This window comes from Myotis daubentonii, chromosome 2 (genome assembly GCF_963259705.1).
Source record: "Myotis daubentonii chromosome 2, mMyoDau2.1, whole genome shotgun sequence".
Taxonomy (NCBI): Eukaryota; Metazoa; Chordata; class Mammalia; order Chiroptera; family Vespertilionidae; genus Myotis; species Myotis daubentonii.
In genome coordinates, this window is record NC_081841.1 from 88,666,178 (window position 1) to 88,689,064 (window position 22,887).

Sequence of the window (22,887 nt, forward strand, 5' to 3'; positions counted from 1 at the left end):
TACTCTTCTCTTGCACGAAAACATTTTTCTCAGTTCCTATTTACAATATGGTCTGGCATAAAGACATTTTGTGTGGTTATGTGTATGGGAGTTCCTCCTAATAATAAAATTCTTACCTATCAATTATTGGGTACTTTCTATGTGTCAAGTGATGTGAACTGTGAACTACATATCTGTTCTTTTTTATTATAAATCTGAGAGAAGAGAGAGAGAGAGAGAGAGAGAGAGAGAGAGAGAGAGAGAGAGAGAGATTTGTTGTTTCACTTATTTAGGCATTCATTGGTTGCTACTTGTATGTGCCTTAACCAAAGATTGAACCCACAACCTTGGCTATTCAGACAATGCTCTAACCAACTGAGCTAACTGGCCAGGGACCATCTGTTCTTTCTCCTATCCTCATAGCAACTGTGTAAGAGAGTTGGTGTTCTCTCTTCTGCAGATGAGGATCCCATGCATAGAAATGTTAAGTTCAAAGAGTTAGGAAATGCACAGGCTGGAGTGGAAATTCAATCTTTTCTCTCTAAAGCACAAGATCTTACCAAGCAATTACCAATATATGTGGCTCCAAATGTACTATTTCATTTTATGCTTTTGACTTGTCTTTTTTTCTGACTTTTTCTTCTTGTTTTCTTTTTAGTTTAATAATATTCTTTGTCACTCTACTTTTCCCTTGTATTAGTTTTCCAGTTACATATTCTTTACTTAAGACCATTCTTTTTTGAGTATGGCTTTAGGTGTCTGTCACTAATTATAAGACAGATAGTGCTATGCCGAGATATATTAACCATTCAAGAAATAGCTTGGTTTTGCCTCATTAAACTGTTGGGGGGAAAAAAGGAAAAACATCTTGAATCTATTGTTGATATCTCCCCCTATATTAGTAGGATCCCAACTGGATTTTCCCACCTCATTCCAGACTACCTGCCTCACCATCCCACATCTGATATCTATTGTTCAAGTTTCTCAAAGTGTTTTTAGCTTTTATTTTAAATTAAATTATAGAGTCACAACTGAGAGATTGACTTTGGGAAAATTCACAGAGCTTAATCCTTTTTCACCAGATTCACATGCACTTATGTGTGCATGTGTGTATACTTCTGTTCACTTTTGTGCAGATCTATGGGACCACCATAATTGAGACACAATTGCTCCATCTCCACAGGCTCTGCCCTTATAGCCATCTATACCACCAGGCCCATCTTTAGCCCCTGGCAACCATGAATCTGTCCCTGATGTCTGTAATTTTAGTTCAAGGACATTATGTAAATAGAATCACAGTGGCCTTTTCCATGCAACATAGTTCCCTTAAGATGCACTGAAGCCTTGAAGGATTGATAAACATCAGTCCTTCATTCCTTTTCCCTGCTGTGGAGTCCTCCACGTGTGGATATGCCAGTGTGTTCAGCCAGTCACCTGTAGGGCCACATTTTGGTTGTTCCCAGTTTTTTGTGTGTTTATAGATAAAGCTGCTCTCAACACTTCACTTACAATTTTTTTTTTTGTCTGACCATACTTTTTTCCCCCCTTTGGGACAAATGTCCACGAATGAAATCGCCAGGTCACATGAAGTTTGCATGTTTAGTTTTAGAAGAAAGTGCTAAATAGTTTTTCAAAGTGGCTGAACCATTTTACATTCCTACCAGCAATGAAAAAGTGTGTTTCTTCCACATCCTGACCAGCACTTGATGGGGTGCCTGTATTTTATTTTAGCCATTCTGATAGGTATGTAGTGACGTATCATTGTCATTATAATCTGCATGTCTCTAATGTCTGACAGTGGGGAACATCTTACTGCATCTGTATCTGCTCAGTGAAATTCTAGTCACATTTTTGGTCATTTTCTAAGTGGATTGTCTTACTGTAGAATTTTGAGGCCATTGGATATTCTAGATAAAAGGCCTTTGCCATATAACCATTATGCAAATATCAAATCACTATTATTAATTCTTTTGCACCATGCAACTCTGTTATCACAATTTGTGATTATTCAGTTAATTTGTGTCTTATCCACTATAGTATAGCATAAACCTCATGCACTACTATATCTCCTGAGTATAATATAGTCTGGTACATATGTGGTACTCAAAATGTATTTTCTGAAGTAAAGGAAAAAGGGTAAGAAGAAAGGAAGGGAGGGAGGAAAGAAGGAAGGAAAGAAGAAATAGAATTCTTCGAATTTAAAAAGCCTAAGAGGAATATTTTACAACTTTGCTTACAGGTCAAGAATCATTTCTATATTCTTTCTCTTGAATCATCACTCATTCCTTGTGCCAGTGGTGGGTACTTCTACCTCAAGAAAAGTTGCTTTCTTTGCTGAGTTACAATTAACAACTATTAGAGAATTCTTTCTTGGCTAGAGCTAATATATGGCTCATACTAAATTTTACCCATATGCTCTCCTCTTCATTTTGGAGCTTCCTGGAATATGTTCTATCCCCTTTTCAGATGGCAAGTTTTCAAATATTTCAAGTTATTATGTTTCTCTCAACATATTCTTCTTCCCCAGCCTAATGATACCTGATTGCCTACATTTCATGTCATAATTGTATATGATATAATTTTATTTATGTGCCTTGAAGTCTTTTAAAAAGTAATATTTTTCCTAATGTCAATTAATTAGATTTCTTATATTTTAAAAACTATGTTCATGTTGTATTAATTGGTTCTTCCCTCCCATCCCCAAATAAGTTCTGGTGTCAGAATAAGAAGGAAATCTTTCACTTTATATTCTCCCCTTGGAAAGTCATATTACAGAATAACATATTATGCTTCTGAGAAGCTTTGGAGTAAAGCAATATGTTGAGCTTTCTTTAATCTGGTGTTTCACAAATTATATATATATATATATATATATATATTTATATATATATACTTATATATATATGTACATATAATATATATATACACACACACATATATTCATATATATATATATATATATATATATATAATCTTATAGGATTTTTTAAAAAAACTATTGTATAAAGGCACATATTAATCATTATGTAATATTTATTGTTTATATCATATGTCTTGCAAAATCAGAAGTCTAAAAGATACTATACTCTCTTACTTAACAAAATCCTGGATTAATTGTTTAACTCATGAAAAACAGCTGTATTACGTCAGGTACTTAGAGTATGAATTTTTTCTCATGTCTATTGGAAGAAAAAAAAGCAAAGTGGGAAAATATATGTGCATACACTCATGCTAGAAAAATGGAAACAATTGTCACCATAACACTTTCTATTAAAATGTGTTTCTAATAAAACTTGTGAGTAATGTGCCTGAAATAAATCTGAAATAAAGAGTTCCATTTTGTTAGAAAGCATTCACTCTTTTTATTTTAAAAATCCAAGAAAATATTGACAAATATATGAGCTGAACACTGCAATTCAAGTGGATTTCAAATGTTAAAATAATAAGATTCTGTCAGAAATGTGTTATAATAAGTGTAAAAAATGTAGGCGTTTAATTGCTGGAGTTCATTGTACTATATCTAGGAACAGCGGCTACAGAAATTAGTAGTAAACTAAAAATGGCTGTTGCTCTGACATTTGGTATTAAATGACTAAAAAACTCTCTCATGAAGTACTTGATGTATTTCATACCTATTTTTGGACTAAATACTAAACTTCAACCTACAAAAACTACTTAGCTATCTGAATTTAATCATTTCTTTATAATTATAATTTAAAAGGTCTCATTTTTTTATTTTCTACAGATCGTCCTATCTCTTATTAGGTTACTATATTTCTATGGTAAATATAGTATCTGCATAAGCAATTTTGAACATATGCAAACAGATATGTTCTTTCTATGGCACAACAATACAATTGCATTATTTGGTATTAATACACTGTGAAAGAGACAAAAAATATCTTTGAGTTAATTACTTAACTCTGTGTCTGTTTTATTTATTTAAAAATTGTAGGCTGGCCCTGGCCAGATGGCTCAGTTGGCTGGAGATCGTACCATACACCAAATGTTTGTGGGTTCGATTCCCAGTCAGGGCACATACCCAGGTTGCAGGTTCAGTCCTTGGTTGGGGAATGTACAGGAGGCAACTCATGTCTCTCTCTCTCTCTCTCTCTCTCTCTCTTAAAAAAATAGTCTATTCTACTGTGAAAGAAGCCTCTTTGAATAGAAAAACTAAACTGCACAGATGAAAATGGCGGCCTAGAACAACTGGAAATGTGATTTCTGTTTTAAACCTATGAATATTATCCAAATATCGTGTCGGAAATATTAGTGTATTAAATCAATTTTAGATTGTTGAAAATGTGTTTAAATAATGAGAGTTTGAAGGAGCCTGAAACAATTCATTAAATCCATTGGGACTGGTGGTTTGATTTCATTTCCATCCAGACGCAGGTAGCTCAGATGAGGTCCGTAACTGAAGGAGTCTTGGTCTGCAGGCAGTGTGGTAGTGGCAGGACATATTACAGAGACGTTCACATCTAGAGAGACAGAGAAAGCATGGATGAATGAATTAGAACACGAGAGACTAGGGGAAGGAGGACAAAGAAACTATTACAACAGACTATGAGGCCAGTCTTATGATCTAGAAAGTGACAAACCATTTTTTTTTGTAAGTTGGGGGTAATGCATATCTGTTTTATAAAATTGTTCCTGAAAAAATGGGCAGCACATGTATAGTCATCTGACTCCATATTCTGCTATATGTAGTATGAAGCACTAGAAAGGACACATTGTTAAAAGCTGCAATGAAAACAAGTGAGATAAGGCATGCTTAGATTACCATAGGCGGAGACAGGTAAGACTTAGGGTATTAGAGACAACAGTTCAGAGTTGGTATGGAAAGAATAGGTAGGTGCATGGGTGGATGGATGGATGGATGCATAGGTGGAAAATCAGTCATTAAAGTGCTTGAAAATTACCTTAAAATGCAGAATTTCAAATCAATAGTATATAATGACAAGTTTTTTTTAAGTACAATTAATATAAGTGTATATAAGTAACACATAAAAATAACTTGAATCTTCATACTTAAGTGTATTTAATGGGAATGGAAACATTTGCCAAGAATTAAATAACAAAGAATTCAAGCCAGGAAATATCCCATCAGCCTTTTCAGATGGTTAGGATGTGAGAAACTGTGCACCTGCCTTGGGTCAGAGTCCTTGGCATCAATGATTATACTGAGATGTAGGAGATTTGGGAGAGAAGTCCTGCTAAATTAGCAAAATTTGGAGAAGTATAATAGCCGATCTCAACCATGAATCCTTATATTGCGTTTAAATCCCATTTTGAAACTACTTGGAGCAAAAATTCTTCCTTAGAAGATGAGACCCACCTAGCTTGGGCCATGGCCCCTTCTTTGGGTCCTGTTGGCGTATAGGTATTTACATTGTATTGAAGGATTTATGCTTACAGTGAGGTTGCTTTGTTATGATCTTATGCCATTTTGTGAATTGAACACAAAATGACTCATATTTGTATGACAGTCTTGTGTTTATAAAGTTATTTTTTTTCACATACATTATCATGCTATTACCACACAGCCTTTATCAGGTAATGTTATTCTCCCGACCTGGGTCTTGTGGGAGTAGTGGCTGAGACAGGTCAGATAATGCACACCAGGCATTTCGGCAAGTGCGGTCAGAGCCGGATCTCAGCCTAGTCCTTTTCCTACTGCACAGGGCCCCTTGCCTCCTGGAGAGAGCGTGTCCTTCTATGTACTATCTCCTCATCCTTATCACCCCCGTGCTCATAACCAATGTGTGTGTGAATAAATGGAACAGAAGAAACATGTGTTCTAAATTAGTTATATTTTATAAATTAATTATGGTGTTTCTGAGAGGCCACCTAGAAGTAACATGACATTTTGCCAAGTTTAAAGTCCCATAAAGAGTTCAGAAGAAATAAGTGTTGTCATTATTTTGCATAAGACAAGTTCACTGCCTTGTAAATTCTGAGAACTCTTCATATAAAAGGTGCATTTCTTGGAAATCACTTTATTAACAACTATAGCAGATTATGTGTCCAGAAGCACTAAGTACTTTAACAATTGTTATAACACAGTGTGATATAATGGTGAGCCAATAATTATATCCAGGGAAAAACTCATTTTAAATTTATTCTCTTGGAGTATTAAAATGACCATGCTTTATATCTACATTAAGAAGCAAAAAACTCAATTGCTCTTTGTTGGTGTTGTTGCTATTAAAATTATTGATAAAAATTTTTCTAAAGTTTTATATATTCTCAGAATTTAAGAAAAATGTGCTGTGATTATACTGTGTGAGTGCAGGAAAAAATATTTAAAATGAGAAGTCCTGGGCTCAGGTTCCTGCTATTATCTTTATTCTTTGTTTTTAGCAAATATCTTCCCCTCATTGAACGCCTCAGTTTCTCTTTTGTTATAAGTTCCTAATCATAGCATACAAGGCTCTTTTAAGGATAATCTGTGGTTCTCAAAGTGGGGTCCCTGGACCTGCAGTATCAGAACTTGCCTGAGAACTAAATGATCATGCCCCACCTCAGACGTCTGGAGTCAGACACTAGCCCTCCAGGTGACTCTGGGGCCTGCTAAGGTATGAGAACAATTCAAGAATAGGAAGACATGAGAAAACACTTTGCAAAAGCTCTCTAAAATGTTAATGAAGGAACTACAGAGTCCTTTTCTTCTTTGTGTCACTTTGTATAATGCTGCAAGTGCTGGCATATGTGCCCAGCTGTGTGTTGAACTTTGCTACCTCACTACTGAACACCAGGGGAATCCCTAATTCACAAAAAGGGACTTATATGAAATCACTTTAAAGTATCTTCCCACAGCAAGTATTGATGAGGCTTTGTTGTCAGATAAGGAAGGTGCAGAGAGCTCATCAGGAAAAAATGCACATATTTAGGACAGTATTGGCTGGTGTACTATCAGGTTCAGTGCAACAGTTTCTATTAACATTTTTGTTGCCTCTTTTGCTTTTGACTACAGGATTAAACATGTCTCATCACCATGGAAAAATAACTGTTGTGGCAGCAACCTGCTTATTACTTCCTGGATTTTTAATCTCACGTATGCTGTTAGAAAAACCAGACAGGTCTTGAATTACGGAGTAGTACCGAGTAGAAAATTTTTTTATTCTTATAAATGGGATGTTTACGTGATTACATACTTAGATTGTAAAACCAGGCAGCATAACTTTCTGACAATTATCTGTGTTATTTTTCTACAAACCATCTAACCCAGTGGTTCTCAACCTGTGGGTTGTGACCCCTTTGGCGGTCGAACGACCCTTTCACAGGGGTCGCCTAAGACCATCCTGCATATCAGATATTTACATTACGATTCATAACAGTAGCAACATTACAGTTATGAAATAGCAACGAAAATAATTTTATGGTTGGGTCACAACATGAGGAACTGTATTTAAAGGGCCAGAAGGTTGAGAACCACTGAGCCGATTCTCACTTTTGGCATGCATTTGCTAAGGTTGTTCAGGAGAAGTCTCCTCCAGATTGCCTTCCTAGAGGGCTTGTGCTGGGACTGAGGATGCACGGATAGGTGCCTGGCTGACACCAATGCCCGCTTCTGCACCACAGTCAGCCTGATCTCAGGCATAACTGTGAAGATGCCAAGTTGCCTTTAATACCTCTCTAGCCTCTTCTTTCTACAACCACTTCTTTCCTTGATGGCACCTCTGCCTACAAGACACTTGGCACTCACCTCGCTCTCCCTTATCCAAAGCTATTTTCGGGAAAGGCAAGGGTATTGTACCTTGGAGATGGCCATTCGTTCTAAGGAGGTGCCCAAGTCCAGGGACATAGGCTTCGTTTACATTGAGCACAGCCTTAAACTGTAGGATTGGTCCCCAGTACATGGTTCCCAGGGGATGCAGCAGTCTCAGCATCACCTGGGAGCTTGTAGGGATGAAAAGCCTCTGGTCCCATCTAGACGTACGCAATCAGAAACTCTGAGGTGGAGCCACAGGCCCGTGCACACTAAAGTTTGAGAAACCCACTGATCTAAAGCAGAGACTCTAATGAGGGCAGCAGGCACCAGCTGCCCTGGAGTTTGTAGGAGAAAGGCGCCTTCCTGGAAACCTCTAAACCACGTTCCTTCTGTTACTGTTCACGAGGCTGTGCGTGCCTGGGACACTTTCTTAAATAAGTCTGTTCAGTGAGGCGGAACACACAGAATCTCCTTGGAGTTAAAGAAGATGGAGGCATTTCGTTTCTCCGATAGCTAACAGCCCCCTGTGGATCACCGAAGCCCACTTTTCAACCTGCAATTTGAAGAGTGAAACTTTGTGGTTCATTGAAACCATCTGTTAAGAGATAAAAGTAAATACACTTTAAAAATTAAAAATACACTTTGAAAAAAATCTAAGGGCAGCTTAGTTGGAAAAGAAAACCAACAAATTGCTCTTCTTAAAGATCATATAGAATACATTTAATGACCATGAACATTTCAGTCAAAGACACGCCCTGCTGGCTACTTACTTCTAATTTTGTTATGGTCCAGGTGCAGGTGCTGCAGATGAGCATTGATTCGGGGCACCTTTGTGAGTCGGTTGTGAGACAGCTGGAGATCCAGAATGGATGACACATCAAAACCACTAGAAGGGAGACCTGAATCGGATAACTTGTTGTGGTTGAGTCTCAAGAAGGCCACTTTAGGGATCACATTAAAATAATTTTCTGGTATTCCCTCAATGGAATTGTTGTCTAAAAACAGTTGCATTGTGTTGGCTGGTAATCTTGGTGGCATATTCCTCAGGGCATTCTTGGCCATATTTAGCTGCATGAGGTTCTTAAGTCCCTTAAAGGTGTCCCTTTGAAAGGCATTGTCTAATAGTTTATTGTGTTGCAGGTCAAGAAGGGTCAGGTTCTCCAGATTGCTAAAGGTCCCTTGAGGAATTCTAGACACCTTGTTTCTAGCTAATTGTAATTGCTCTAAACTTCTTGGCAATGGAGAAGGAACCTCCTCTAGCTCATTATCTTCCAGAAATAAGAAAAGCAGCTTCTTTAGTTGGCTGAGGGCTCCTCTTTCAATTCCATCGTTGGTTATTTTGTTCTTGTTTAGATTGATCCACCTCAGCTGGGTGGCATTCTCAAATGGCTTCTCAGGAATGGTTTCTATCAGGTTGTTTTCAAGATAAAGATACCAGATCCTTGAAGGAATAGCAGGGATTTCTTTGAGACCACGATTTTCGCAGTATAAAGCAGTAGGAAAACTGGGGGGACAGAAACATTCCCTGGGACAATCGAAGTCTTGCTCATTAAAATCCTCTGGATCATGGACCTCATAGACCTGTCTCACAGTTCGAGTCCACACAGAATCTGTTATGAATGCCACCCAGATGAGGAAACAGATTGTGGTTGCCATGATAGCACCTGTAGTAAAGGATCCAACTGTTAGATATTGAAGATCTCTAAAGAGAGAATGGTGTGCACTAACATGATCAGTAAACATTATTTCTTTGAGCAGAAAGTAAACACATATCAGCCTTTTATACATAGACAGTAATTTATACCCATTTATTTAGAAGGCACTATATGCAAAGCATTTTGCAAACACTGAAACTGACTCACCAACTTGTAACCTTCTGGTTTTAACCTAATCACAATGAAAACTGAAAAGCAAATTTTAGGAGCTATAAGTGCTTTTCCATTTCAAGCTACTTAATGCAAGGAAGTTAACTGAAATCTGGAGTTGAATAAAATAGTACAAAAAATGACCTTTAAATAATTCACATTGAGAGTCTGTGTTATTCCTAGGAAGCAGGCATATGCTTTTACTTTTATTCCTAAATGAGCAGAACATCTGGATGAGATTTCCCAGGCTCTGGGCCCTGAACCAAAGAAAGAGCAATCAGAGAACGTTTTAGCAGTTTGTTTTGAGGAACGTTTTAAGATCTGAAGAAAAGTGTGTGATTAATCTCTTACTCTGTTGCTCAACTTCTCAGGTAAGTTTTATTTTGGGGTTTCGGGGAGAAACTTCTAATATAAGTATAGAATTAAGTTGTTCAGTCAAGAAATTTGAATTATGAACTCTATATCACAATTAGGTAAATAATGCATTTAATTATGGCATTTTTTATGTTGATAAGAAACAAAACAAAACAAAACAAAGAACATGCTTAGGATGCAGGGAGGGCTCCCAATTTTCAGTATGGCCACTAACAAAGAATAGGTTAACACTTACTGATATATGAAACATCTAAAAAACACGAACCCTTCCCATAGTATATAAACCAGATCATAGGCACAATACAATATTTTAACAGGAAAAAACACATATATGTACTAGTAACATTTGACCGATATACATTTAGTTCAACTGCTTGATAATAAGGACCAAATAAATTTTACTAATTCCTTAAAAAAAAGATAAATCAAACCAGCGTCACTTGTGAAATGCTAACCTTTTCATTTTGCTGCTAAATTGAGGGAAATGACAAGTGCAGAGCTGCTTCCACAAGCTGTCAAAGTTCTTAGAGTTGCAGAATGCTGCCCTGGTCCTCTTCCAGCAGAGATAGTGAAATAGTCTTTTTTCCTTCAGAATAGGGATTCGTTTTATTTATTGAAGTTGTACCCATGCCTCTGAAGGATCAGAACTTCAAATTCTTAACTTTAAGGTTTTAAAAGTGTAAAATAGTTTACCTTGCTGTCCAGGAAATATACCGTTGAGTCCTGTGTCTGGGTCTGAAGTTTGCTGAAACTCAGTTAAGGAAAAAAAAAAATCTTTGCCTCAAGTAATTTGTTTTTATTTCATGCTGACAAGCCTCCTGTGATAAAAAATAAAGCTTACTCTGACCGGTCACCATGAACCTTTTGATCTATTGTTTCCACTTTGACAGGGCGTTGGAACCTGCTTACCTCAGCCTTCTTGGATCTTCTTCTCCCCTTCCTATTGGTCACTGCTCATTCACAGTAATGGATTGACCCAGACTCCACCGTTGTGTTTTTAGGAATCCTCCCTAATATATATGCACCAGTAGCTCCAACTTTAACCCCTCCAACAACCACAGCACCTCAGTACCTACACAGCCCAGCACAGGAAATTCTGACTTTAATCTCAGGAAATTATAACAGTGATTCAGGGCAATTTTCACCCTGAGTTCACAGTTCCAATGATATTGTAATGTACTAATTTCTAGACCTGATTTATCAGCAGGCAACTTATGGCAGTTTTGGTTTCACGTGTAGCAAAAGAGACTTTAAAGCAATTGTTTTCTGGAAGAACTTTTTAAAAAAATGAATACAAAAATAATTAAAGACCAATGTTCTCTGTTTATATGAAAGTATGGTTTTGTTTGTTTGTTTGTTTCTCATATAAAACAGATTCTGGAATCCTATTTAGATATATTGTGTTTGATTAATAAAAAAGAGATAGAAAATATATTTTAAAATTTTAAACATGAAATCAGGGAAACTATAGCTAATGTTGGCACTAAACATGGTGTTAGGCTCTGTTTTATAGAAATAATTTTCGTGTCTCTAATTCCTACTGGGAGCTTTATTCCAAATACTTTTTAAATGCATATTTTAATCACCATAACACATTTTACTTTGAGTTTATTATGAGACATTGTTTCACTGTTATTTTTTTCCATTAACACATATGTCTAAGTAATGTCTTCCAGTTTTTATATTTGAGGAAAAAATTGTTATGCCTTTTGAGGAAAGATGCAGATTTTTAAAGTCTCATTTTCAGATATTGTTTTATTGATTGGTTGTAATTTTGTTTTTCAAAATCTGTCTTATTCTGGAACCAGGAAGCTTAATTTCTATGACTCATTCAACACTGTTCACATCGTATTATGAGAGATAGAACACAGGGAAGAGTGGAGAGCAGTAGGTTCAAAGGACCATTTCTGAGCTTCCTCTGTGCCCCCTCCTAACCATCGCAGGTCAATTAGAGCTCCGCTTGTCATCTGTAAGATAGGAATGGACTACTCACAGCGTGGCCCAATGAGTATCGACATGTAAGCCTTTCTTTATTTCGTATTAGCCTTACTGTTTCAACTGGAAAATGCATCCAAGCTTAAGTGCTTTTAGAGATGAAGTTTTGATTGAAACATGATCTCTTCTTAGACTTACAGGAACACTCATATCATATTTTAAGACAAAAAATCAAATGCTATTTGCTTTCTCACAATTATATCTCTCTACAGCAGATTTTTTCTTTCTCTTTGATTGTTTTCTAAACCCTCGGGATAGAAACAACGGATGACCTTAGCATCCACACAGCCCCCCTTCAGCTACATTCGTATTTATTTACTTCAGTCATTGTGTGATATTATTACACAAATGTTGCTACAATTTCATTGTAGGAAAATTAGAGTAGTATACTGGCTGGCTGCCTTCAATCTTCATTTCCTTCACCATTCTATCCGTGATCTATACACCAAAAATATGGCTTCTTATCTCTCCACTTCCCTAAAACCTTTCTGACAAAAATCAGCAATAATCTATTTACTAACCTCTTGAAGTCTGTTAGTGTTTAGCTTACTTGAGTTGTGGCTTTTAGAATGCGGAGACGGAGCTCGTTAAGGAGCTCGTTAACTCAAATTACTCTGTCAACTCAATGCAAAAAATCCGCGGAGAGACAGCTGGTATCTCAAAAAACTTGTTAGTCGGGACACTCGTAAGTCAAGGCCCCACTGTATTTTCTTTTAGTTCCTCTGATATCATTTTCTTAGTTTTTAGTTCCCTTTTCTGTGGCTCTCTGTCTATGTCCCAAAGTTCTATGTTTCCTTTAAAACACTTTTAAAAAATCTTTTATTGTTTCAAGTATTACATATGTCCCATTTCTCCCCACAGTGACCTCTCCCATCCCGCCCCCACCTCCCACCCCAGGCCTTCACCACCCTATTGTCTGTGTCCGTAGGTTATGCATATGTGCACATGAGTTCACTGGTTGATCTCTTCCCTCCCCTCCCCTGCCCTCCCTCTGAGGTTTGACAGTCTGTGGGATGCTTCTATGTCTCTGGGTCTATTTGTGTTCATCAGTTTACTGTCTGTTGCTCATTAGATTCCACATATGAATGAGATCATGTGAAACTTATCTTCTCTGACTGGCTTATTTCGTTTAGCATAATGATCTCCAGGTCCATCCATGCTGTTACAAATGGTAAGAGTTCTTTCTTCTTTATAACTACGTAGTATTCCATTATATAGATGTAGAAAATAAACAAATGGGACTACATCAAAAATAAAAAGCTTCTGCACAGCAAAAAAAACCTATCAACACAATAATAAGAGAGCCCACTGCATGAGGGAACATATTTGCTAATGATACATCCCCTAGCAGTGGTCGGCAAACTGTGGCTTGGCAAACCGTGGCTTGTGAGCCGCGGTTTGCCGATCACGGCCCTAAGGTGTTAACCTCCAAAATTTATAGGGAACTCATAGAACTTAACAAAAGGAAGATAAACAATCCAATTAAAAAATGGGCAAAGGACCTAAGTAGACAGTTCTCCAAAGTGGACACACAGAAGGCTGAGAGACATATGAAAAAATGCTCGAAGTTACTAATCATCCACGATTCAAATCAAAATGACAATGAGGTACCATCTCACACCTGTCAGAATGGCTATCATCAACAAACAACAAATGACAAGTGCTGACGAGGATGTGGAGAAAAGGGAACCCTCATACACTGCTGGTGCAAATGCAGACCGGTGCAGCCACTGTGGAAGACAGTTGGGAGTTTCCTCAAAAAATAAAAAATGAACTCCTATTTGACCTAGTGATCCCACTTCTAGGAATATATCCCAAGAAACCAGAAACACTCATCAGAAAAAAAGGTATGCACCCCTATGTTCATAGCAGTGCAATTTATAATAGCTAAGATTTGGAAACAGCCTAAGTGCCCATCAGCAGATGAGTGGATCCTCTAACATTTTTTAAAAGTGTTTCTAGCATGTAGAGCATTTTGAGATTCTGTCCTCTTTTCTGTGATCTTTTTTGCTGAATACACATTTCCTGTGTTAGCCTATGCTTTTAACTATTATCTCTATTATGATGACTCCTAAGTACCTCTCTGCAAACTAGCCTCTGAAAGTTCTGCCCTCCAATGTGGGTGTATTATGACTTTCTAGAAATCCCCTGTTGCATGTCTCAAAGGCACTCAACTATAATAAAATTTACTATCTCCCTTTACTTCTAAGTGCTCTTGTTATTTTATACTTTTGAGTGGCACTATCATGTTATTCAGTCTCTTAAACTAGAAATCTGGAAATCATTATTGACTTTTCCCTCTCATTTTGTGAGCATATGATAACAATCACATTTTAAGGATCCTGGGAGACAAGATATAAATAAAAATGACCATCAAAAATGCTTCCCAGATTTGTTATCATTGTTTCCAGACTGAAAACACAAAATGTTTTCCACTGTTAGTATAATCTATATATCTTGCCTTTTCCTACACCAATCTAGTCTACCTCTCTTTGGTTATTGACTTCTGAAGAATTGAGACAAACTTTTTTTGAACTGCTTTAATGAAAGTTCAATAAATTAAGATGATGGTGAGCATATCTGAGTCGTGTCTTTTAAAAATTAATGAAAGACTTCCCAGTCTTATCTGACTCTGCTGAAAGGGAGAAAGGAGGCCTAAGTTGTAATGATGTTGCTTTGCCATTGTCTCTCTAGTAACAGATTAATATTTTAGAAGTTGATGGAGGTTGGAGACAGCAAATATTCAATAAATATATACTGAATGAGAATGAGCAAATACATATATAAGGCATAAGTATCACTTGAATAGCCATCAGTTTTTCATAAGGATAATTAGATAAATGGAAACATAATGGAGACCCTTAGATATATGGTAAAAAAATATCTGGGTTAGAATTTTCCTTTCCCAACTTACCAGTTGTTTGATCTTGCACAGGCTATTTAACCAGAATGAGCCCGAGTCTATCCATAATGCACCTGCCCTGCTGACTACTAGGAAGAGTTGTTTGAAAATCAAACAAAATATGGAAGTGAACATGATGCAAAAGCATAGGAAAATTTCATAGTGAAAAAAGTTAAAGCTCAAGGAGAACTTAGAAATCAGTTTTTCAAACTCTCTCCTCTTACATATATATATATATATATATATAAAAAAATGAGGCCCAGAAATGTTGGGTTGCAGAGAGGGTGATACAGGTATTTGTACTACCTGAGAAAAGTCCTTCTAGAAATTTGAGAAGAGGTTAAAGTGATGTTGTATTGTTATTGTTGTTGTTTTAACCACTTTTCCTTCTCTTAGCACTTTATAATGTTTTCCACTTTGCTTATCTTGCTTCCACTTCTTCCTATTAAAAGGGGGATATTTTGTGAAATCATCTTAGAATGAAGAATTTATCTTGTTACATTGCTAAAAATGGTTGACATTTTAAAAGAGAAGGCCATGCATGAGGGTAGTATAAACAACATAAAACCCTAGTAGAATTTCATATTTGTTGGCATTTTAATGACGGTTGGACAATTTAAGTGCTCCCAGGAGCTTTGCTTAGGTACAATTGGCTGGACTTTTGCTAAGAGAAATAATTTTCTCTTAACATATCAACTTCAGCCTTGTTTACTAAACTCTGTGAAATAATTTAAAAGGTAGCCCAGCTGGCATGGCTCAGTGGTTGAGCATCAACCTATGAACCAAAAGGTCATGGTTTGATTCCAGGTCAGGGCACATGCCTGGGTTGTGGGCTCGATCCCTGGTGTGGGGCATGCAGAAGGCAGCGGATTGATGATTCTCTCTCATCATTGATGTTTCTATCTCTCTTCCCTGTCTGAAATCAATAAAAATATATTTTTAAAAATGTAAAAGGAATCCCCTAAAACATACAGCTGAACACACACTTTAATATATTATTTTATTATTTATTTTTTTGTCAAAATAATGCATTTAAAATATTGTAATGATACATTTAGAAGGCCAATCCCCACCACACCTACTTCAGAGTAAGTCTCACTCCCAAGAAGTCATGTTTTCAATTCTAAAAGGATTTTTGTTAGAATGTACTTTAATATTCTTGCTTGTATTCTTTTTCTTTAAACATCGATTTACACTGTTGTTTTTTCACTAGATAAGGGTTTAGGACACCTTACCCCACCTGCCACCATGATTCTCTTCAATCAGTCTCAAAGTATGCATATCACAAACGTTGATTAAATATGTGCTGCATACATTCCTATGCAGTACAAATAGTGTTCACTTCTAAAACAGTGAAAATTATTTCAATTGTACTACATTTATTAGCTATTATATAAAGCTATGTATGGTATGTTCTCTATACAAACACAATACTTCACTAATATTTTCCAAAATCTTAAACAGAATTTTAAAACCATTTTGAAAAAAAATGGCACTCAGCAAGTAGGGTAGCAGAGTGTGCTGGTTAAAAGCCACGTGTGCTTGGGTTTGACTAAATCTCTGTCTTTTACTAGCTGTGCGACCTTGAACAACTATCTTTGTCTTTGTCTCCATATCTATAATTTAAAGATACCACTACTACTACTACTACTAATAATAATAACAGCAAAAATACCCACCTCATAGGGTTGTTGTAAATGTTAAATAAGTTAATATTTTTAAAGCATTTAAAACATTATAAAAGTTTGATAAATAAAATCAGACATATTAGGTTATCTGTGTTCTCCTGGAAGATATTTCCCCTGGAATTCTTTATCTTCTTCCTTCAATCAAATTTGCTTGCTATTGCAAACCAACTTAAGCACATTTGGCAGACGGTAATTGTTAGTTTTTATGGCACATTTCCATTGTCTCATAGTTAATGAGGGCTATAGGAATCCTCCCTTACAGCCTACACAGAGGCAGTAGTATGCTTGATGAAAGTAAGTGCAGTGCAATTGTATCCTACAGAACAGATATTCATTTGCAACGGGCATTGGCATTTAAAAATTTACATAGTGAGTCTTCATTATAAGAATTCTTCAAACATTAACTAAGCATACCTAAGGTGTAGATCAAAGCTCTACACAAACATCACACTGCCTCTGCTAAAGTGCTGCCATTCAGAATACATGAATGGATTCAAACCTTGCTCCCTGAGCCTGGGGGATTGCTGAGGTCCTGGGCTTTCTTCCTCCTTTTCCTCCATTAGATACCTTGTTACTCCCTGGGTCTTGTGTTCTGCTCTTTCTTGGTTAACTCCACAGTGTTGGCAGAACATAGCTTTTAATAACTTTCTGTGAACATGAGATAGTTTTGTGTGTCTCTCTGTGTTAATTTTTGATCTATTTTAAAAAGTGATTCTTTTGTTGCATCTGGAGTTGAAATTTAAAAAGTTGAAAAAATGTGATTTTTTTTTTTTTTAGTTTTCAAAATGTCACCTTCTTTTGGCCTCTGAAAAATTTTGGACTTTTTATTTCATCCTCAGTTTCTGAACTTTGACAACAATCTTCCCTGAGAGGGTGTATAACTCTCATCCACTGGGTGCTCAAAGAGTCCTTTCAATCTGGAAGTTCAGATCCATATAGTCCATCTACTTTTTTATATTTTCTCTTTTTGTAAGTCTTAGCTAGTGTCCTCCTTGTGAGATTGTCTAATTCTCTTATCTCTTTTACTTTCCTTCTCAAAAAAATTTTATGCTTTCTAAGAGATTTCCTTAATTTTGGGGAGGGGGTACATATCTTTACTTTGGGACCTTGTTCTCAGTTGTTTCCATCTGAAAGCATTCTTTTGTTTCCTGTAATTATTATATTTTCTTATCTCATTCTAAATGAGATGAAAATCTGTAAGATTTTGGTAGTATTATGAGTTTTTTCTGCTCCCTGCAATAATTTTTTCCTTTGATTTTTTTTTTAGAACTTGGTGTGACATGGCCTATAAAGGTATTTCATATTGGAGGTTTTCCTTACATATCTGATGGTGCTTTGATGAACTTTGAGACTTAAGATGAAAGCACTAATAATCTTATCTGGAGATCTCTGAGGAATGATACCACTCAGCTTCATTCTAAATGACTGGGTTTGTATTCTCTCTCTCTCTCTCTCTCTCTCTCTCTCTCTCTCTCTCCTCTCTTTCTGTATCTGTGTGTGTGTGTGTGTGTGTGTGTGTGTGTGTGTGTGTGTGTGTGTGTGTGCTGGGTATAAATTGACCAACAATTCGATGCTTACTCTTCTTAGTGTACTTTTCATAACTATAATTTTTATTAATACTGCTAACATGAGTTTTTTTCTGTGATTGTGAATAAATAGCAGGTAATCTTTATTTATCATTTAGCCTTGTGTCTGAAGCATCCTGAAGCTGTGCTGATTGCAAAATTGACCTGAAGGTAGTAGTAAGTCCTGACATTTCTAATCTATTTAAATTTTTATGAGGTCATAACTGACTGGAGGAAGGGCAGTAGGGCCACCTTTTTGGCCTCATTTCCATTTTATATCATGTACTTGCTGAATCAGCACTGCTGGGCAATTCAGATGATTAGGCTAGATAGATCAGATAATATAAGCAGCATATGGGGCCTGGCTGGTGTGACTCAGTGGATAAAACATCATTCCATGCACCAAGAGGTCATATGTTCAATTCCCGGTCAAGGCACATGCCTGGGTTGCACACTTGATTCCCCATAGGTGGAGGCATGTTAGAGATGGTCGACATTTCTCTCTCCCTTTCCCTTCCTCTCTCTCTAAAAAAAAAATCAATAAAAACATTAAGTATGTGGCAGTAAACATCAAATTGTTGTTTAACCTCCCACTTTGTCTGACTTCTCAATATAGTATGCCCTTGCTTTGGAAAGCTAGGAGTTTAATACTCTTATTGAGGCTTACCACACACCACCTTTAGTAACCTGATCTGTTTAAACATCACTTAATCTGATGAGTAATGAGTAGTGGAATCACTGTGATCACTGTGAGCCTTTTCTTGTCATAGAACAAAATCAGATCTTAGAGCTTCTCAGCACTGGACTCACATAGAGAAATATCTGACCTCCAACATTCAGGGGCTCCCATGTTCTTAGTGGACATAGGTGCAGGCCTCAGCAATATGTCTTTGCTTTGGAGAGATAGCCTAACTTTCCTTGGAACCCTAAACCCTCATAATAAATCAATGACTTGGCTGCATGATGGTCCTCCATTGTATCTCTCTCCAATGCACTGGCATTCAAGTGTCTAAGCAGTGTATCTAGCGAATCAAGTTTACCCTCCAGATTGTATCAAAGCTACCTTGTAAGATGGTCATCTCTGCAGACTAAAATGTGATACAAAGCCAAAGAGTTAACACAATCCAGAAACAGTACAGCAGCATTCTACTGCTGTTCCTGTCTGGTGAAAGAAAGCAGACTGCTTCTAGCAATTTTGTTTATTGGAATAATGGAAAAGACATTATTCAGGCCAGTTGCTTCATACAAGGCACTAAGAGTTATGATGATTTGGACCACATATGAACAGCAGTTGCCATCTAATTAAAATTTGGAAAATCCACTTTTATTCTCTAAAACTAGTCTTCCATCATCACCATACACTAGATTAAAATGGAAATCTTTTGAGAATTATTAACTCTGCATTTCTAGTTGAAAGTTGTGCTGCTAATATTTCTGATTGTTTTATTGAAGCTATATTGCTATCAATTTATTATTTTTTTGTAGGGGTGGAGAACTTTGAAATATTCTACTTGATCTTTTTAATCAGAATGGTCCTTCTTTCATTGGTAACAGAGCTAGTGTGATAAATCTATCACTTTCTGAGGTCATCTATACACACCAAAACTTGGGAAATAAATATGGGAAAGATATGAGCTGAATAAATGTAAATTCTCTATTTGTCATCTTAACACAAAAATACCCACAGTAGTGGAATGCAGAAGTGCACTGTATTCACAGGAATTATTTGTTTTGTTTCAAAACTACATATTCTTCCTTAGGCACACTTACTCTGGTAATGACTTCTCATTCTTTTGGAAGACTAGGTTTAATTATATACGATATCACAAATGTGTGTGTGCATATATATCACTAGAGTCCTGATGCACGAAATTCATGCACTCGGGCCAGGGAGTGGTCCCTCAGCCTGGCCTGTGCCCTCTCACAGTCCGGGAGCCCCAGGATAGATCGCCCAAAGAGGTAGGCCCCGCCCACCTAGCCGGGATCGGAAATGGATCGCCCCCTGCAGAGGGAGGCCCCACCCACTCTCTGCAGCCCACCTGTCAGTGCCTGGGCCTCCCTTTTTGGGGCGATCGTGGAGCCCCCCGATTGATTGATTGCTGGCTGGTGGCCTGGGCTTTTGTCTGCAGGGCAATCCTGTAGTGATAGCCAAGCCCCCAACCAATTGCACTGCATCTGCCTTGGCTGGCCTGGCGCCGGTGGGTGTCATAGCGTGGTCATCCGGAAGGTTGTCCAGGTGGTCCTTCTGCTGCTTGGGCGTTTGGTCGATTTGCATATTATACTCTTATTATTATAGATTGCACAGTACTTACTTAAGACTATATATTCTTTCATTCTGTTAAGTCTAGTTCCATGATTTAACTGAATGAAGGGCAGACATTCTGTTTTATACTAGTATGTCACAATGGGTCAGCCACGGCTCTGACAAGCAGTTCTAAAGAGTTTTTGACTTTACAAATCAGGTAGTTCCGTGGAGAACGTTACATCTCTTCCATTCTCAGAAATCTACTTGTCAATGGGCCAATTCTGACTTTATGCTGATCCTTTTATCTATCAATGGGAAATGTATCTATTTTACTCATTGGTCATTAAAAGACACTACTTAGTTATTTGTTTTGTTTCAAAACCACATTTTTGAAACAAAACAAATTTTGTCCAGATTGCCCTTCCTCATTGAAATCAGGGGATCAATGTTCATTTCTACACCTTTCACCAGCAACCCACAAACATTACTAAATTTTTTTAAAAGGTACTGTACCCTCATCCCCAATATATGTCTCAGTTCTTGGTGAGTGTGGATGGGTGGCTTATACATGATAAATCCACTAGAGAATTTCACTGTGAATGTTTCATGCTGTTCCTTTATGCTATACCAGGGGCTTTATTTAACCTAATGCACTCCCACTGAGGTCCATTATGTGATGTGTCCCAGCAAGCTCTCTGACAGACTCCCAGTGGCTTAAACTAATTTAATGATTCCAGAATTTCTGGAAGTATATTCAAAAAACCAAATTCAGCCTGATCTAATACTATCATTCTCCCTCCTTGGTCGAGTACCTTCATGATTTATCTTTCTGAATATTTACCCCATATAAGTTAAGAAATACCTGCACTTCCTTTAGAGTATATTTCCATCTCTGGATTTGACTTTCTAATTGACTAGAGGCCCAGTGCATGAAATTCGTGCACAGGTGTGGTCCCTAGGCCTGGCCGGTGATTGAAGCGTGAGCGTCTAGCATGCAAGGGCAGGTCCCAGCTGACCTCTGGGCCCTGGGAAGCACCTGGGCCCAGAGCTCCCGTGTGACCCCCTCTGGCTGAGTCATAGCGCCTGAGTTCCCATGTGGAGATGCAGTGAGTGTGGCCGGATGCTGTGGGCCAGGGCTCAGCATGGGCCTCTGGGCCGCCCAGTGGCACCACATGGAAGCTGGCGGGCATTGCATGCTCTCCTGGCCAGCCTCGCAGACTAACTCCTGCACGAACCCATGGGGAGACCGACCAGCCCCTGCGGTCCCAGGAGCTGTGGCCTGAATCACTCAGAAGAGGCCACACAGGTGCAGGGTGGGCTCCTCACGGGTGCCTGGCACCTGAGCGCAGGGGCTTCCTTGGTGTTCGAGCCCTGGCATCCCAGGGGAGGGTAGCAGGGAGAGTGAGAATGAGCTGGGTAGACACCTCCATCCCCATCACCCCACCCGGAGGTAACTGGCGAGAGGTCGCAGCCCCCAGCCCTGGCGCTCCCCATGGGAGGTTGGTTGCTGCCATCCAGCCCCTGTTCCCCGCCCCAGCCCAGGGCCTGGCCTCCATCCAGTGATCAGGGCCTGCCAGCCACTGGTCTCCATCTGCTGGGTGATCATTCAGGACTGGGCCCCCCCGCCTGGCTCCCTCAGTGCCTGGGAGCTGGGCAGCCGGCCTGTCCCCTGCTGCCACTGCTGGTCACCATTTGTGGGGGATTGGGCCCCCACTTGCACCCACCTTGGCCTGGTGCCCCCCGCTCACCTGCTCCGCCATCCCACCACGGTCCCACTCTTGTTGAGGCCCATCAGGGCTGGCAGCACCTCCAAGGCCACCCGCTGCCAGCACCACATCCCTGATGTCCACCATGTTCCGCCATGGTGGTCAGCACATGTCATAGTGAGTGGTCGAACTCCCGGTCAAACTCCAGGTTGAACAATTTGCATATTACCCTTTTATTATATGGGATAGCCTATTGCTACCTCTTATTATAAGCTGAAAATCATTGAAGATTGAGGGTAATGGGCATGAAAAGAATGAAGTTCCTTTTAAAGTTTATGCCTTGAGTTGAAGGAGTAGCAACACCTTCAAAGGAGTAGGAATTGCTTGACGAGTAAAGGACAGTGGAGCTCTCTTAACAAGCAACCTAGATCAGTGGGGTTGGGATCACAGGCACTCCCACTAATCTGGACTTTATTGTATAACCCCTAGTCCAGTCTTGGGGGCTCTCTGTTTTCAGATCAATTCTCTAACATTTTATAAAGACACAGGATTGACAGTGCATTAATTACAATTGAGAATGTGGGGGTTTGTTTTGTTTTTGCAAGGGAAAGAAATAAAAACTTTACCTTTCAAAAATAATTTTATAAAGTCCCTATATTTCAAGCCCTAAACATGAACTGAGAATTTAGGGAGTTGAGCTTGCTATTCTTTCATTTCCAGCTGTTCCATGGGCCGTTGGTTACAGCCACCCTGCCTTTCAATCCTGTTTGATGTCAGTCACACTTTTCTGTGATAATATCTACATAGTCTCTCAAAGCCTTGCCCCCAGGAGATGTGTCATTTCAGGCATGTC

General features: G+C 38.3%; 1 protein-coding gene across 1 annotated transcript; it reads right to left on the reverse strand.

Annotated features, from left to right (window-relative positions):
- Positions 1-3,291: 3,291 nt before the first annotated feature.
- On the reverse strand, positions 3,292-10,783 carry KERA (keratocan). The gene is made up of 3 exons (XM_059681041.1): positions 10,627-10,783; positions 8,464-9,357; positions 3,292-4,460 (listed from the first exon to the last, which is right to left on the reverse strand). The coding sequence occupies exons 2-3, from the start codon at positions 9,347-9,349 to the stop codon at positions 4,288-4,290; spliced, it is 1,059 nt and encodes a 352-aa protein (XP_059537024.1). The 5' UTR covers positions 9,350-9,357; positions 10,627-10,783; the 3' UTR covers positions 3,292-4,287.
- Between the last annotated feature and the right edge of the window lie 12,104 nt (positions 10,784-22,887).